The sequence below is a fragment of the Centrocercus urophasianus genome, unplaced genomic scaffold (assembly GCF_019232065.1).
Source record: "Centrocercus urophasianus isolate 14NV4802_14NV808 unplaced genomic scaffold, USGS_Curo_1.0 seq_34, whole genome shotgun sequence".
Classification (NCBI taxonomy): domain Eukaryota; kingdom Metazoa; phylum Chordata; class Aves; order Galliformes; family Phasianidae; genus Centrocercus; species Centrocercus urophasianus.
In genome coordinates this window covers 4,162,621-4,176,578 of record NW_024884911.1, presented here as the reverse complement: position 1 = coordinate 4,176,578, position 13,958 = coordinate 4,162,621, and the positions used below count along the sequence as shown (strand labels likewise).

At 44.7% G+C, this 13,958-nt stretch overlaps 1 protein-coding gene across 17 annotated transcripts in view; it reads left to right on the top strand.

Moving 5' to 3' along the window:
- Positions 1 to 13,958, top strand: part of FNBP1 (formin binding protein 1) — an 87,695-nt gene that overhangs the window by 18,867 nt on the left and 54,870 nt on the right. For 14 of the 17 annotated variants that reach the window (XM_042830615.1, XM_042830627.1, XM_042830626.1 and 11 more), the window contains exons 1-3: positions 5,251 to 5,376; positions 7,950 to 8,065; positions 12,423 to 12,479. In XM_042830615.1, the coding sequence (XP_042686549.1) occupies positions 5,257 to 5,376; positions 7,950 to 8,065; positions 12,423 to 12,479 (293 nt within the window). In that variant the 5' untranslated portion in view covers positions 5,251 to 5,256. Of the gene's footprint in view, positions 1 to 4,590; positions 4,633 to 5,250; positions 5,377 to 7,949; positions 8,066 to 12,422; positions 12,480 to 13,958 lie in introns of those variants that run through there. The other 3 variants (XM_042830620.1, XM_042830621.1, XM_042830619.1) reach the window with 2 other exon arrangements.

Below are 13,958 nucleotides of genomic sequence, written 5' to 3'. Positions count from 1 at the left end.
GGCTTTCTGTTAGCCACCTGCATGCACACAGACAGCCTCGCTGTCCCTCTCTGGCTCCCTTTGGTTCACTTGCTGCTTTTGCTCATCAGCTCTGCTCTTCACATCTCCTGTCCCCTCTCCAGCACTGTTGCTCTGTGCTGTCTCATCTCACAGCCACTGCAGCAGCCACATCCTCTCGAGTGGCATATCCTCACCTTCCTTCCTGCCTGCATACTTGTGCATCTTGCCCCCGAGCTCTGCCTCACCACATCCTTTGCAGGGTACAGCAGGACAAGGGGGAGGAGAAGGCTCAGTTTGACACCAGGATGGTGAGGTGCAGCGTTTGGGATCTGTCTGATGTGGGCTTTGCTGGGGAAGGCTGCGGAGTGGCAGGAGCAGCCCCCTGGGGCTCAGGCAGCTGGTTTCTGGTCCTACCAGCAGCACCCACTGCCGGGCAGCTGCAAGCCAGCACCAGCCCAGCTCACACAAAGCAGTGCTTCCAGCTCATGGCTTGAGCTTCAGCAGGGAGTTGGGCATTCAGCTTATGAGAACTTTGCCAGCAGCAGCAGCAGCTGTACTTGCACTGGGAGGTTCCTGCTGTGAACCACGTTGGGTTTTGCAAAGCTTCCATAATGAGTGTCTAAGTGGGTCACCAATGTGAGCAGCCAGGCTGTGCTCCCAGCAACCTGATAGGTGGAGGTGTCCCAGTGCCAACCGATCCCCGCGCTGCTTCTTGAGGAGCTGCTCTCTGCCCTATCCCTGCTTGCAGACCTTCCTAAGCCGTGTTTTGCACTGAGGTTTGCTGTCAGGATCCGTGCTGCAGAGCTCTGGGCATGGTGTTGAATCTCTTCCCCTAATAGCAGGTGAGCTGTGCTGGTACAGCAGGCTGGTGTTGTAGTTGGAGCTGTATCTGTGGAGCTTTGGGTCGTCTTGTTCAGCGTGGCAGTTCACCTTGTTCCCCATCAGCCCTGATGATCTCATGCTCCCAAGAACTGGCCTGGCCTCTGTGTGACTGCAGTTCTCGTGGTGCTTTCCATGCGCTGCCCCTGGGCTGTGCGCTCAGTGCCTTTGCTTTCAGTACCTGTTTGTCTTTAGCTGAGTTTCCATCCAGGCAGGTCAGGGAGGGCACGACCGAAACCTGCTGTGAGACAGCACTTCTGCTTCGTTGGCAGGAGGGGTCACTCTTGAGTTTGTGGAAGGTGGTGGTTGGGTGGGGATGGAGAGGTTGGTCTCCTTAACAAGGTTTCTCCCCAGTGCCACCCTTTGCGCACAGCCAGACTCATCAAGTGGGGCAACGTTATTTGAAAGCCCAAATAAACCTGGTGTAAGTTTGGGTTGTTCTACACATGGAACTTGGGTTGTTTTGCAGCTTCAGCAGAGTGCAGAAAACAAAGCCTTTTAAGCCTGAAATGCAGATTGGTTAATTGCCAGTGTATATTGGAACAAGTAGGACTATTAGAGGTGAGTTATTTAGCAACATAAAAGATATTTCAACATAAAACCTGGTCTGTTTCCAATCCTGGTTGTGGCTTTTTTTCCCACCTGGTTGGATTGCACTCAGTTGCCTGAAAATACAGCAGGAAATATTGGTTCTTTCTCTCATCTGGATCAGGTTCTGGGGAGAATTAAAAGGGATAAAAGAGTGGAAACCTTTTGGTCTGTATGGAAAATGAGTTTAAGGGATGGAGATAAAGAGGAAATGGAGGTGAGGGAGTGAATCTCTAATTTTTCTCAGGCATTTATTTCTTATATGAGGTGGAAATCTGCCTGCTTAAGGTGAAAGATCCGTAAGAATTTAATACTTGAAGGTTGAAATGAAATATGGGTGGACAGAAAATTGGAAGGCAAAATGTTATCATAAACAGTTTTGTGAAGGAGAGCCGGATGCACTGAGCTGATTCTCCCATCACCCATGCAAAACATCCAACAAAAGCACAGCATGGTTTGAGCACAAACCAAAAGGAGATGCTCTCTTCCTGTTGCTGTGTCGGTGCTGCCAGCCTTCCTCAGCTGAGCTGCATGGAGCACAGGGTTGGTGTCCTGTGCTCCTTTGTGTGTCACCTTCACTTGTTGGTCACTGAGCACAGCTGACAAGACCACTGTGGGAAGTTCTCTCTCCTCAGCAGCGGCTGAGTTAACAAATACTCCTGCTTTCCCATTTCTGCACCTCTCTGCTTTCTCTTGCAGGAGCAGACTGTGCTTCACGTATTCATTTCGTTATTCATTTGCCTGAAGGCTGCAACATTTACATGTGGCTTCCTCGTAGGTCGGTGTGGATCTGTGCATTTGAGCTCTGCTGTGCTCTGCCAGCACTGTGCTGCTACGTGGGACTGAACTGAGCCTGTGAACATCCCAGCAACTTCTTTTTTTTTCCTTAAATTTGAAGTTGTTCAAATGCATTTTAAAAAAGAAAGTCAACTGGAATAACGTGCTGTGTTCTTGATTTTCAGTTCTTCCTAAATAAATGTGTAAGATGATTTTAGTGAGTAAGAATGGCGGAGGAGAAAGTGTAAATCAGAGGTAAAGAATAGCATTCAATTCCCCTGTTCTTAGGTGTTTTTTAGGAGGGTGGATAAACAAGTAATTCTGGAGGAAATGAAATGTAATTCCCCAGAGACCGAGGCAGTGAAAACTCTTACTAAGTATTTTTAATTTTTAATAATCATGTGTCTCTTCTTATGTTGCTGGATTAGAACATAGGAGGATTATGCTAAATACGGAGGCTTTGTTCTGCTGTTGGTAGCTCCAAATTTGCAGCATATGCATTCATGCTCGTCTTTGTTTTGGCTGTTAGCTCTCACTCCTGGCACTGCTGCTACCTGTGGGAGCAATGGGAAGAGTGACAGCATCGCCTGCTTATGGGTACCTCAAACACTGCCACCCAGATCTGATGGCAGCAGATCTGAACAGCCGACCTAAAGATGTTTGCAAGAGAAACCAAACTGACGGCCCAGAGCTTCTGCTGTACGTAGAGTTGGACTCCATGGCATTAGCTGTTCTGTTTGAGCAGTGCTTACCAGGCACTGGGAGCACGCGCACGTGTGTAGCATTGCTGCAGAGGCCTGAGGTTAGAGCTCAGGGCATCCCTTAATTTCTGCTATAGCTGGAGCCCATTGGTGACAAATTATTGCCATCACTGGATTTGAAAGAGTCCTGAGCTGAAGGGTTTCACAATAGATGAAAGCTCTCTAGAGATCAGGTTAGTAAGATGCTCCCTTCAAGAGACCACAGGAATAACATTTGTGTTATTGCTCAATAATTGGTTGTACTCCATGTTATGTGGCTTAGGAATGGAAAGAGAGCTTTTCTTTGCTTCCTTTATTTTTTATTTTATTTTATTTTATTTTTTAATGGCTATTTTTCTTCTTCCCAAGAGACTTTGCATTGTTTGGGAGTGGAACATCAGGAGAATAGCTGAGAAGTGAGGGAATTTGACAGCTTAAAGAAGCAGTTAAAGCAAGGAAAAGCAAATAGACAGAACTATTTCCATTTTAAGCATTGTTGGTGTAAAAAGCTTGCAGCTGAGTTTCAGAAAGAATGCATGAGCATGAAGTTCTTTGGGCAGCAATAAAAATACAGGGAGAGAATTAATGGAAATGGAAAAGAAGTCAGAAACACTTTGCCTTCAGGCACTCTGCTGGTTCCCATGCAGCTAGTGATGCTCTCTCCTCTTTTGAACATATGCTTTTGTATGCATGTTGGAGAGTATGTTAAGCAATGAAAGGATGTGAGGATGCAGTTTGTCTGATGCAGCTTGTGTTCAGCTCTGCAGTTCCACCCATGTGGGACCTTTGGGGGGGGGTCGTGTTCTCTGTTGGGCCCTTCCTGTGCTCAGGGGAGACATGCAGTGTTGGTGCTGGCACGTGTGGTGTCAGTGGGAGCTGCTGGAATCTGATAGAGGAGTTGCAGCCCCATGAGCTGTTTAATTATGTGCACTTCTGGACCATCAGTTGAAGCTGCGCTGCTCCTTGCAGGGAGCTGTTGGTGCAGCAGCTGCCACTGCAGTGTTTTGCTCAACAGTGTGTCTGTAAGTCGGCCTTTGAGTCAGAGGAAAGCAGTGAATCCTTCTAGTGAGCATTTTGGTGCTGCTTCACAGCAGACAGGTGCTGAGCTCCTGTCCCCTTGTGCTGCGGTCTGATGAGGGCCTCCTCACCGAATGCTGCATCATGCTCCTTGCCTTGTTTTCTTGCTTTTGTCAAAGAATGCTAAAGCCTTGTGGAATTTGTTTTCTAATGCCTTCCCTTACTGCAACAGTGAGGACACTGCAAAATGGAGGAGAATGTGTAGAAAGAAATGAAAAGCTGAGACAGAGCTCATTGAGGTACCTGCCCAGCTTATAGCTGATGACCAAAGGTACCCAGCTGTGGCACAGGCTGAATCTGCTGAACATCTGTCCAGCCCTTGGCAGGGGCAGTGCTGCTCTTGTCAGTCTGTTCCTGGCACACCAGTCCTCACCAGCTCCTCTCTTGCTCTGTCAGGTAGATGCTTCCCCAGCTGCCATCTTCTTCCTGGCCTTCCTTGAGATGTGAACACCTTTACTGAGCTTTGTGTTCAGAGATCCTCATCCGGTTTTGCTGTCTGAGTACGTGAAGCTAAATGTGCTCAAGTGAACCACAGTAGTAACTGATGTACTGCAGCATTGTCCTCTTCATGGTACCTTTTTTTTCCTTCTGGGATTAATTGCTATGAAAAGCTTGTTCTAAGCTCCTTTGTGCAGATTCTTGTTTAGTACCAATTGCGCCTACTGGAGATTTTGCAATTCCATGAATTGAAAGTTAGCTTTACAACCAAAATATTGCATACCCTCTTTTGTCCCTGTGCTTCATTAGCTTTAGCATAGAGCTGTTGCCTACCTTCAGCTTGCTGTGCAGATGGGTAACACAAGGAGGACATGGATGCCTTTCCTTTGGAATCCCATGCTTCCAGTTTTGCTGCCTGTATTTCATCCTTGGGCAGCACAGAAAAGAACTGAAAATGGGATACATGACCCAAATATAAGACATCACTTGTGACATTGGTGGCTTGCTGAAATAATGCTGAGGCCAAACCTGGAAGGATAGAAAATGATGTTTAGTTCAGACTTCAGAAAGGAGCTAAATTTCACCTTTGCCTTGGCTCCTGAGAGCAGAGGTGGGCCTTAGAGGTTATCTGGTCACGGTTGTTCTGGTTAGCACTCGGTGCAGGACGGGTTTCTTTGTTAGCTGTATGAATGGAAAGTCAGCAGGTTCACATGGTCAGCACGTCTGACAGCTGCACTGCTGCGGCTTCACCTCAGCAATGCTCAGCATGGAGCTCGCTTTCTCCAGACCTGACAAAGTGAGGCTACTGAAGCAGCCTGGCAGATTGATCCACAGCATTGCAGGGCAGAGCGAGTCGGCAGCCTGGAACAGCCTGCAGGTTTTTTTTTCCATTCCTTAATCTAAATGGTGCTTTGAGAGAAGTCGGGGTGGTGGTGGAAGAGCTTTGTATTGCTGGTGATTTTTGTTCTAAAAGGTACCAGGCTTAGACAAGCCACCAGCAGGATTGCTTTCCCAAGGTGAAGCTGCTCTTCATGTGTGCTTGGCGTTGTTTGAGCCCTCTCCAAGGGCAGGATCTCCTTGAAAGGCATCCCATCCTAACGAACCCGGCCTTTCCTCTTTGGGTGTAGTTAAAGTGAGATGCTCAGTTAGTTTCTTTCTGCTCCTGTGGCGTATCTGTGTGATAAGGGTGGTTTAATTTGCATCGAGGGGGTAGTGCACGGATTCCCCAACCTGAGACAAGTTGGGAGTGTGTGTGAGCGTATGTAAATTGTTGGTAATGGACTGCTTTATGGGGTATTCATTTTATGTGCATGTGTTTATGTTAAATAATGTAAATGGTGGAAGAGCAGAGCGTGGGATAGCTGCACGACCTCTCGAGCAGAAGCCTTCAGAAGGCAGTGTTTGTAGCACTTTCCTGACGCCAGCTCAGTCATCGGTGATTGGAGCTGTGGATGTGAAGCTGAGCAGGAGCTGCCTCATTGCAGAGCACTGCTTCCTCCCCGCAGCCCTGCGGCTGAGCAGAGCTCTGCGCCGTACCCCAGCTCTGTTCTCCCCAGCTATGAGTCTGTTTGAAACAAGGGTTTGTCTGCATGCAAATACGTGCTGGCTCAGTGCACGTCTTCCCTTTCTGCAGAAAATGGGTGTCCTTTTCAGTGAACGAGGTTACCTTTGGTGCAAAGGTGACTGCTGGAAGTCAGGGTTCTATTCTGTGTTGTTTGAGTTTTTTCAGTTGCCCTCAGCCATTTCATGTTGCTGCTGGAGCACAAGGCTTAGAAGTTCTGTGCTATTTCGGTATGCATACACTTGCCCTTTTGCTTTTGTCCCCCCTTCTGGTACCTTTTTGGTTAACTAAAACTGACATAATTCAAACTAAAGCCTAGTCTGGTTTGGCTGCCTGGCTTTGAAGTAAAACCTTTTGCTAAACCAGGGCAAACAGGGCGATGCTCAAAGCCCACGTGTCCAACTCCATGCGTACTGCCTGCTGCTTTAACTGCTTCCTTGGTAGCTTTGCAAGTTTTCGTCCTGTAACATGGCTCTCATCTCTTCAGAAAGGAGTTAAAGCAGTCTTGTTGGCTAGCAGCAGCTTCTGCTTGCAATTGTTTTGCTCAGAGCTGAAGTTTTCTTTCCTGATACCAATCTAATTTACTGCCAGAACCAGAAATGCTGCAGCGCAGCAAGTGCTGGTTGCTTAAAAGCAGCAGATTCATAAGCCAGGCTTTGTAGTAACTGTGTTATTTTGTGCCTCTGAGGAAGTGGGCTTGTGTTGGTTTGATAACATTTCATGATAGCCCTGCAAACTGGAAATCACAAGACCAAATCTTCAGAGCGCAGAAAGCAGCTCTGCTGCTGTCAAAGCATTCACTGTGGCAGCTGAGCATCTGACCCAAATCCCTCCTTGCATTTGCATTGTTGTTACATGGCAAATCTAACCTCTGTGCCACAGATGCACAAAATCTGTTTTTTACTTTCCCTGCAGTACGTAATGGAGCCAGCTGCCAAGCGTTTCAGGCTGATATTAAAGGCTTGGTTTGTGTTGTAGCTCGGAGAGGATAAGTCTGCAATATAGCACAGTTTAAAACGCTTTCCAAGTGTTGTGGAAGCATTGATTTCTGAAGTGCTGTGGAATTTGAGTGCAGATGAAGTAACTAAATTATAAAAGGAAAAAAAAAAAGGTAATTTAGGTTAACTCAGAACACAGTAATAAGTTGGCTTGGATAATTAATTTGGATTTAGAGTTGCTTGATTTCTCTTGGCGTTTGCAAATCCCAGACGGACTTGTGGAATGTTTTTGATAGAGAAAAGATTCTATTGGAAACATGTGTGACTGTGCTTGTGAGGGCAACAATATCTGCAGAACAATGCAGCATCTGTGTATGAACGTCAGCAGACAAGAAGTCTTGCTGTAAACACAACTAATGCAATTTTTGTGGCATCTTTTGTTAGCATGTCTTTTATTTTGGAACACATCATGAGGCTGCAGGGGGAAAGAAATCCTGTTCTGTAGAAACCTCTACCTGTTCTAAATGGTATTTAAGGGCATTATGCTATTCTATTAAATCTATTATTTAGACTAATATCAGAGTTGTTCTTTAGGTGTAGACCTCAGATTCTCAGAACTTCTGAGAACTCTTCAGTGTAAAATAAAATACTGCACAGGGAATCCATTTCTTGTCATTTGTCTTGTTACATGTTTGCATTAGAAAATTGGTGATAGGGCCAGGATTTCTGCAATGGAAGTGATTTAAAAATGAAAAATGAGGAGCATCACTGATCTCATGTTAAGATACAGATTTCTGTTGGTGTAAGAACCTGTGCTGCTAGAAAATGTCTAACTGTGGTAATGGAAAAGATTAATAACAGTATAAAAAGTGATGTGAGCTTTGCAAATTATTTTCAGTGCCTTTGATTCAATGAGACTAAACTGATTTGTATTATTATTATTCCTTGCAGGACCAGTTTGACAATTTAGAAAAACACACGCAGTGGGGCATCGATGTTCTGGAAAAATACATCAAGTTTGTCAAAGAAAGAACAGAGATTGAACTCAGCTATGCAAAGCAGCTTAGGTAAGTTGGCGTGCAAAGGTCTGCGCTTGGGGTTGCGTCTGTTCTGCAGTCATCTGTAAGCTCATGTTGCAGTGGTGGCCATTTGCTCGTTTATAATGGTTGCTGGTAGGTGGAGAATAGTTTTAGTTTAAAGATCTGCAAGCTAATTTAACATCATGTTTTTATCTCTGATAGCAATCGTGTTCTTTGTAACGGAGATGTTTGGGCAGCTGAGCAGCATGCTAGGGGTTACTGGTGATGCACTCGTGGTTCAGGGCTTGGGCTTTGGGGGACAGCTAGTAATATTTCCCATTAAACTATGACTGCAAATCAATTCTGAAGAGTTTAAGAATTCAACACCACAATGATAATTTGCTATAAAGGACAAACTTTAGGGTGTTTTTTTTTTTTTTTTTTTTTTTTTTTCTTTTTTTGCATGACAAGCTCATAAACAGTGTTAGAGAAACTGCAGGCCTGAAAGGCAGTCTCAACACTTGGAAATTTAGTCTGCATTTGAGTCAGATTGCAGCCTAAGGTTTGTGCTTTGACAGTTTTACAGTCTTGCTAAAGTTCTTGCAGCGCGTCTCCTGAACAGAGCAGAAATCCCATGGATTTATCTTGAGCAGCTGAATTACCAGAAGTTCTCACTGGGTGTTTCCTGGGATGAACTCTGGGTTGTAGGTTAGGATATGAGGATGTGTGAACCTGCCCCAGAAAACTGGATCAGATGCAGGGTGAATGGAGAAGAAAGGGGATGAAGAGCCCTCCCACAGTGGCTAGCTCTTAGAGAGGAGGAGTGCAGTAATGGTGGGAATGGTGGCTGTCTGGGGAGGGGAGCACAGGACTTCCTGAGCCCTCCAGTACATCCATACCTTTTGTTCTGTGTGATTAGGTATGTTCTAACTCCCCCCATCTTCTCATTATTGATAAAGAATGAGATCTGTGCTTCTGGTTGTTATATATATACATACACACACACACACAAAGCATGATATCTATGTAAAAAAAAAAAGCCCAGATTTTTTAATGCTTTTTTTAGAACAGCTCATGAGATGAGCAATGGCCTGTTATTTACTAGGGGCTGGTAGTTGATAAAGGCCTGCCTTTATGGTTCTGTGCTTTCTCAGGGGAATGCCACAAGGATTCCCCAGGGTATCTGCTATAGACAAGCAGGAAATTGAAAATGAGTTGTGCAGGAACAAATTGCTCACATCCTATGGAGATGAGGTTGAATTACAAAGGCAAAATGAGCTGGAAGAAACATAGTATGAGTAAAGCAGGAAAGCCCAGCACAGTATCTGTGTGAGTAAGTCTGTCTTACAGAGAATGACACCCTTGAATCTCTGAATTTCTTGGGTTGATGAATTTTAGGTGTAAGGAGCATAATTGTGAAATCAAGTGAATAAACAATATGTTTAAGGAAAACGGGAGAGAGTCACAAAGTGTTCAGAGGCTGTGAACCCCCAAGTTTCGTCTCTTATTCTGTCCCAGAATTCCAGAACAAACTTAGTCTTGTTCTTTTTTTCCCTCTGTTTAATTGTGTGCTCATAGTTACATTTGTGCCTTCCCCCATGGGTAAGATTTAAAGACAAATAATACATTCATCCTTGAGGAGCCCTGAAATGCAGTGCTGTTTGGAGCTATCTGAGAGTTTGAAGTACAAAGGGAAAAAGGCAAAGCAGACCTGTCAAATGTTGAGATATAAAACAGTTCTGGCCATTAAAAATAAAAATAAATCATACATCTGCTTTTAATAAATTTCCTCGGGCCTGTGGCAAACCTTTTGTGTGTCACATGGATTTAGTACAGGGGCTGCAGTGGAGGGCTCACTCATTGCTGCATTTGGTTTTGAGCTTCAGCTGGATGTGGACACGTGGGGCACTGCTGCCAGTGACAGAGTGGCGCTCCCTTGTCCTCCTTACCTAGCTGCTTGCTGCACACAGACTGAGCTTCAGAAAGTGCCAACAGTCTAATGTGAAGATGGATAGATAGCTGTGAGGGGCACAGATTCAAAGAAAGATGCCTTGCATGTCAGGATGCTTTGGGAATCAAGAACCTCTGATGTATGGTAAATGAGGGAGGAAGAACAAGATGTCGAAGCAGTGGAAGTAAGGAAACAAAGAAGCAAGCTGGAAGGGCAGAAGGGTGATGCTGAATGAAAGGCAAACAAATGTGAATCAGAGGCAGGTGCACAGGCTAGCACAATCTTTTCTGAATTGCTATTTTATTGCTGATCTGTCCTCTTATGTCTGAATTTCTTCTTTAATCACAGTTAGATTTGAAGGTCATTGCTTTATGAGCTTGAACCTGAGAAATACGAATATTATGGCCATGACACTGTAGAACTGCATGCTGAACTTCAGCATGTGAGAGTCATAGTGGCTCTTAATGGATTCGGTATCACTTCTGGATTCAGTATCACTTCTGTTTTTTTGTATGTATCCTGGTTAAAGCCTTGCATACTATTTTGATGGGGGGAAAAAAAGCAGAGGAAAAACGTAATTAAATCCAAATAAAAAGAACACGTTTTCTGAGTGCATTACAAAATACACAGAAACCAATAAGAAGTTGAACAGAGTTGCTAATCCTTACTGTATTTTCTGAATCCTTTTCCTGTGAAAGCACATGCTTCCTGCTGGTTTTTACTCCAGCCCAGCAGCATTTCTGTACCTTCAGAAGCTCAGAAGACAATAGTTTGTATGTCAGGATTTACTGGGTGGCACAGTACTGAATGAAGGGAGGCATGCATTTTGTAAGTGTGAAAATACCTTATCGTGCCGTCTTCAATGTGTTTCCTTGTTTTTCACTTTCCTCTTTAAGCAGATTTATGGAGGCCTTTCTGTGCTGCATACAGTATTTGTAAGACTTACTGTGACCTCACAGAACAGTTTGCACAATGCTTGCTGTGCTGATATTTAATTGAAACTGCTGTACACAGAACTGGAGAAAAGCTCCTTGTTGCAGAGCATCGCCTTCTCAGAGAAGGCACAGGCTGGAATGGAGATACTTGGGGGCCTCCCAGGAGGAGTACTTATGTTTGGAGGAACACGTGTGTGTGTGCAAGCCTGACAGCTTTCTGGCTATTGCTCTGTTTGGGCAGATGCTGCTTAATTCCATAGGGGAAAAAAACATGAGTAAGAAATGTGAGGGAAGAGGACCTCCTGTTTCCCAGTGAAGCAGTAAAAACAGCATGCAGTGGGGATTGGGTTACATCCCCGAAAAAGCAGGGTTAGCAGTGGTGTGTTTTGTTTTGTTTTTCACTGAGATGCACTCTGGGAGCTCTCCAAAGAGTTTGCCATACACAGGCCAGTGCCATTTCTTAGTCCCTCTGAAAATGATTCCATCAATCCCACTTGGGTGTCATTTGGAATCAGTAAAAACAACTTGTGAGGTTAAAACAAATGGTTCCTATTTCACTGAGAGGTAACAAAGGCTGCAGGAAGGCAGAAAGGACTAAGGCTGAGTTTAGAGTGCAAGAGATCCCAGTGCTGCAGCTCTAAAAAGATCTGCTGGGTAACATTTGTCAGCTCTCAGGTTTGCATGGTTTAAAACGTGTGGAGTTACATTTGCTAAAGTCTATGCCTTGTAATTCTGAGCTTTAAGCATCAGCAAAGGGTGCTGAGTGATGGGCAGACAGTCCTTTAAAGCCTAGATTTGCTGCTGACTGGGGGCTTGCATTCAACTTCTAGGAAAATGAAAGCTGTGTTGTAAGGTGGATGTGCTAACCGAGTTATGTTCAACTTCTTTATTCAAGATACAATCACTGGAAAAGCATATCAGTATTTTAAAATGGAGTCATTAGTTGGATATGTAGTGATGAGATGCAGTCATCTCTGCTAATTGGGATAATCGAATTTCATATTTCTGCCAGCATGACTTAATGATCACAAAATGATCCTGGTGCAGCTTCTCACAGCTTTACTAAGATTGCTTCTCTTCCTTGGAAGCATCCTGCAGGAGATGAGCAGACTTGCTTTGTCACGAAGGTCACCTGCAGGAAATGGCACCGTACTGAGCTGGCAGCTTTGGGTCTGGAATGGCACCTTCTGCTGGGTGCACTTCTTAACCTTGTCTGAGGATCAGGAGAGGGCTGTAAAGAGAACAGGACTTGTGCTTCAGCAGAGCTGGAGCTCGGGTGCATTGACTTCATGACTTCATGACTTGAGGTTATGAATTTCTCAGGTCCAGAACTTGTTGAAGTTATGCAAACTGAAGCACAGATATGGATGGGCCCTCAGGTGCTGCTGCAATGCAGCCATGCTTCTGACAGGGCAGATAGCTGGTGAATGCAAACCAAAACTGAAGTGTTTGTTGTGCGTGCAAGAACTATCCGCTTAGTTTGAAGGGGATTTTTAATTGTATTTGTTTTTGATTTTAGGAATCTTTCAAAGAAATATCAACCCAAAAAGAACTCCAAAGAAGAGGAAGAGTACAGGTGAGTTCACGAGGTACTGCTAGGTGAGCATGCATGATAGAGGAAGGGGGAGAAGGCTCTGTCACTTGCTGGGATTTGCCTAGTCAAGCAATGCAACACAGAGGTTGTTCCTGCTGTTGAGGAATGGAGTTTTAAGCAAGTTTGGAGCTTAAGAGCCTAGTAACTGTTCAATTCCCTTTAAATGTTCTGGGTACTGTCTTTTATTTTTTTTTTTTCTATGTACCTTAAAGTCTTCAAGGCAGACTATTCAATCCTGGCTCTTTGAAGTGGATGACCAAATTCTGATTAGCTCCAGCAGCAACAGAAGCCACTGTTAATTTTAGCATGAAACTTGGGCAGCCTGTGCAAGTATTAAATTACTCAAAAGGCTGACAAGGCAGATTAGTATATTTCTTAAAGGATCATAACACCACAGGAGAAGTCGGTGGCTCTTAAAGGGTGGGAGATGCAGTTTGTACAGGCAGCGTCCTGGAATGGAGGAACACATGACTGGCAGCCACTGAAGGATGCTGCTTCACCCACCTACCTGCTTCTGATTTAGGTTCAGATTGTGTCTCCCTGGTGGCCGGGGACTGACACAGCATTTGCAGACAGCAACTGCAGGGTCGAAGCACAGCTCCTTTGCTCTGTGACACTGGAAATGCATATGGATGATAGTAAACCGTGCCATGAAAAACATTCCTTCCCTTGATCAAAGTTATTCTGTAAAGGGAACTTTCTAGAACAGAACCTTTGCAATGGATGGGCTACGTGTCAGAGTTGAAACCTTTTCCTTAGAGCACTCTTGACTTTTTCTAAAATTACTCCACTTCAGTGTTTTGTAATTCATCAGCTCTGAATGAAGGCACTGCAGAACATTCTGACCCTGCAGCACTTTACTGCAGGAGGCTGATCTGCTTTCTTAGAGTCTAGCGGCAGACTTGAACCCTTGACCTTGAAATCTGAAGCATTTCACGTGAGTTTGGACTCCAGTCCAACTCTTTGGTTATACTAACTTAGATTTTGGGGTCAGGACCCCTTCCCACCTGCTGTGTACAGCTACTCGAGTCATTCACATTAACCAACACAACGGCCTTTTCATTTTGCTTTTGATTCATTTTTAGTCACGTTGTGTGGGAATCAGTTATTGATGCTGTTGTTTCCCAAAACACTGATATTTACACAAGGAAGCTCGTATGACCAGCACAACGGCTGTTTTTATTTGTGCTTGGCATTAGGAAGAAATGTCCCTTTGGATAGCTATACCATAAGTGGTATTTTGATACCATTCACTCAATAATTTTGAGTTTACTACTAGGTTTTGTGGTTGGTTGTTTTTTAACACATCCTCATCTGCTGTAGAAGGCCAGTGCAGCTAAATGACACAGAAGATTCTGTGTCTCCTTTGACCTTTTAAAGGGGGTGTTCACCTCAGCATGCTTCCCCTGTGTCTCTAAATAACATCTGGGGGTTTGTCACGCGGCCTTTGGCTGCCTTGGA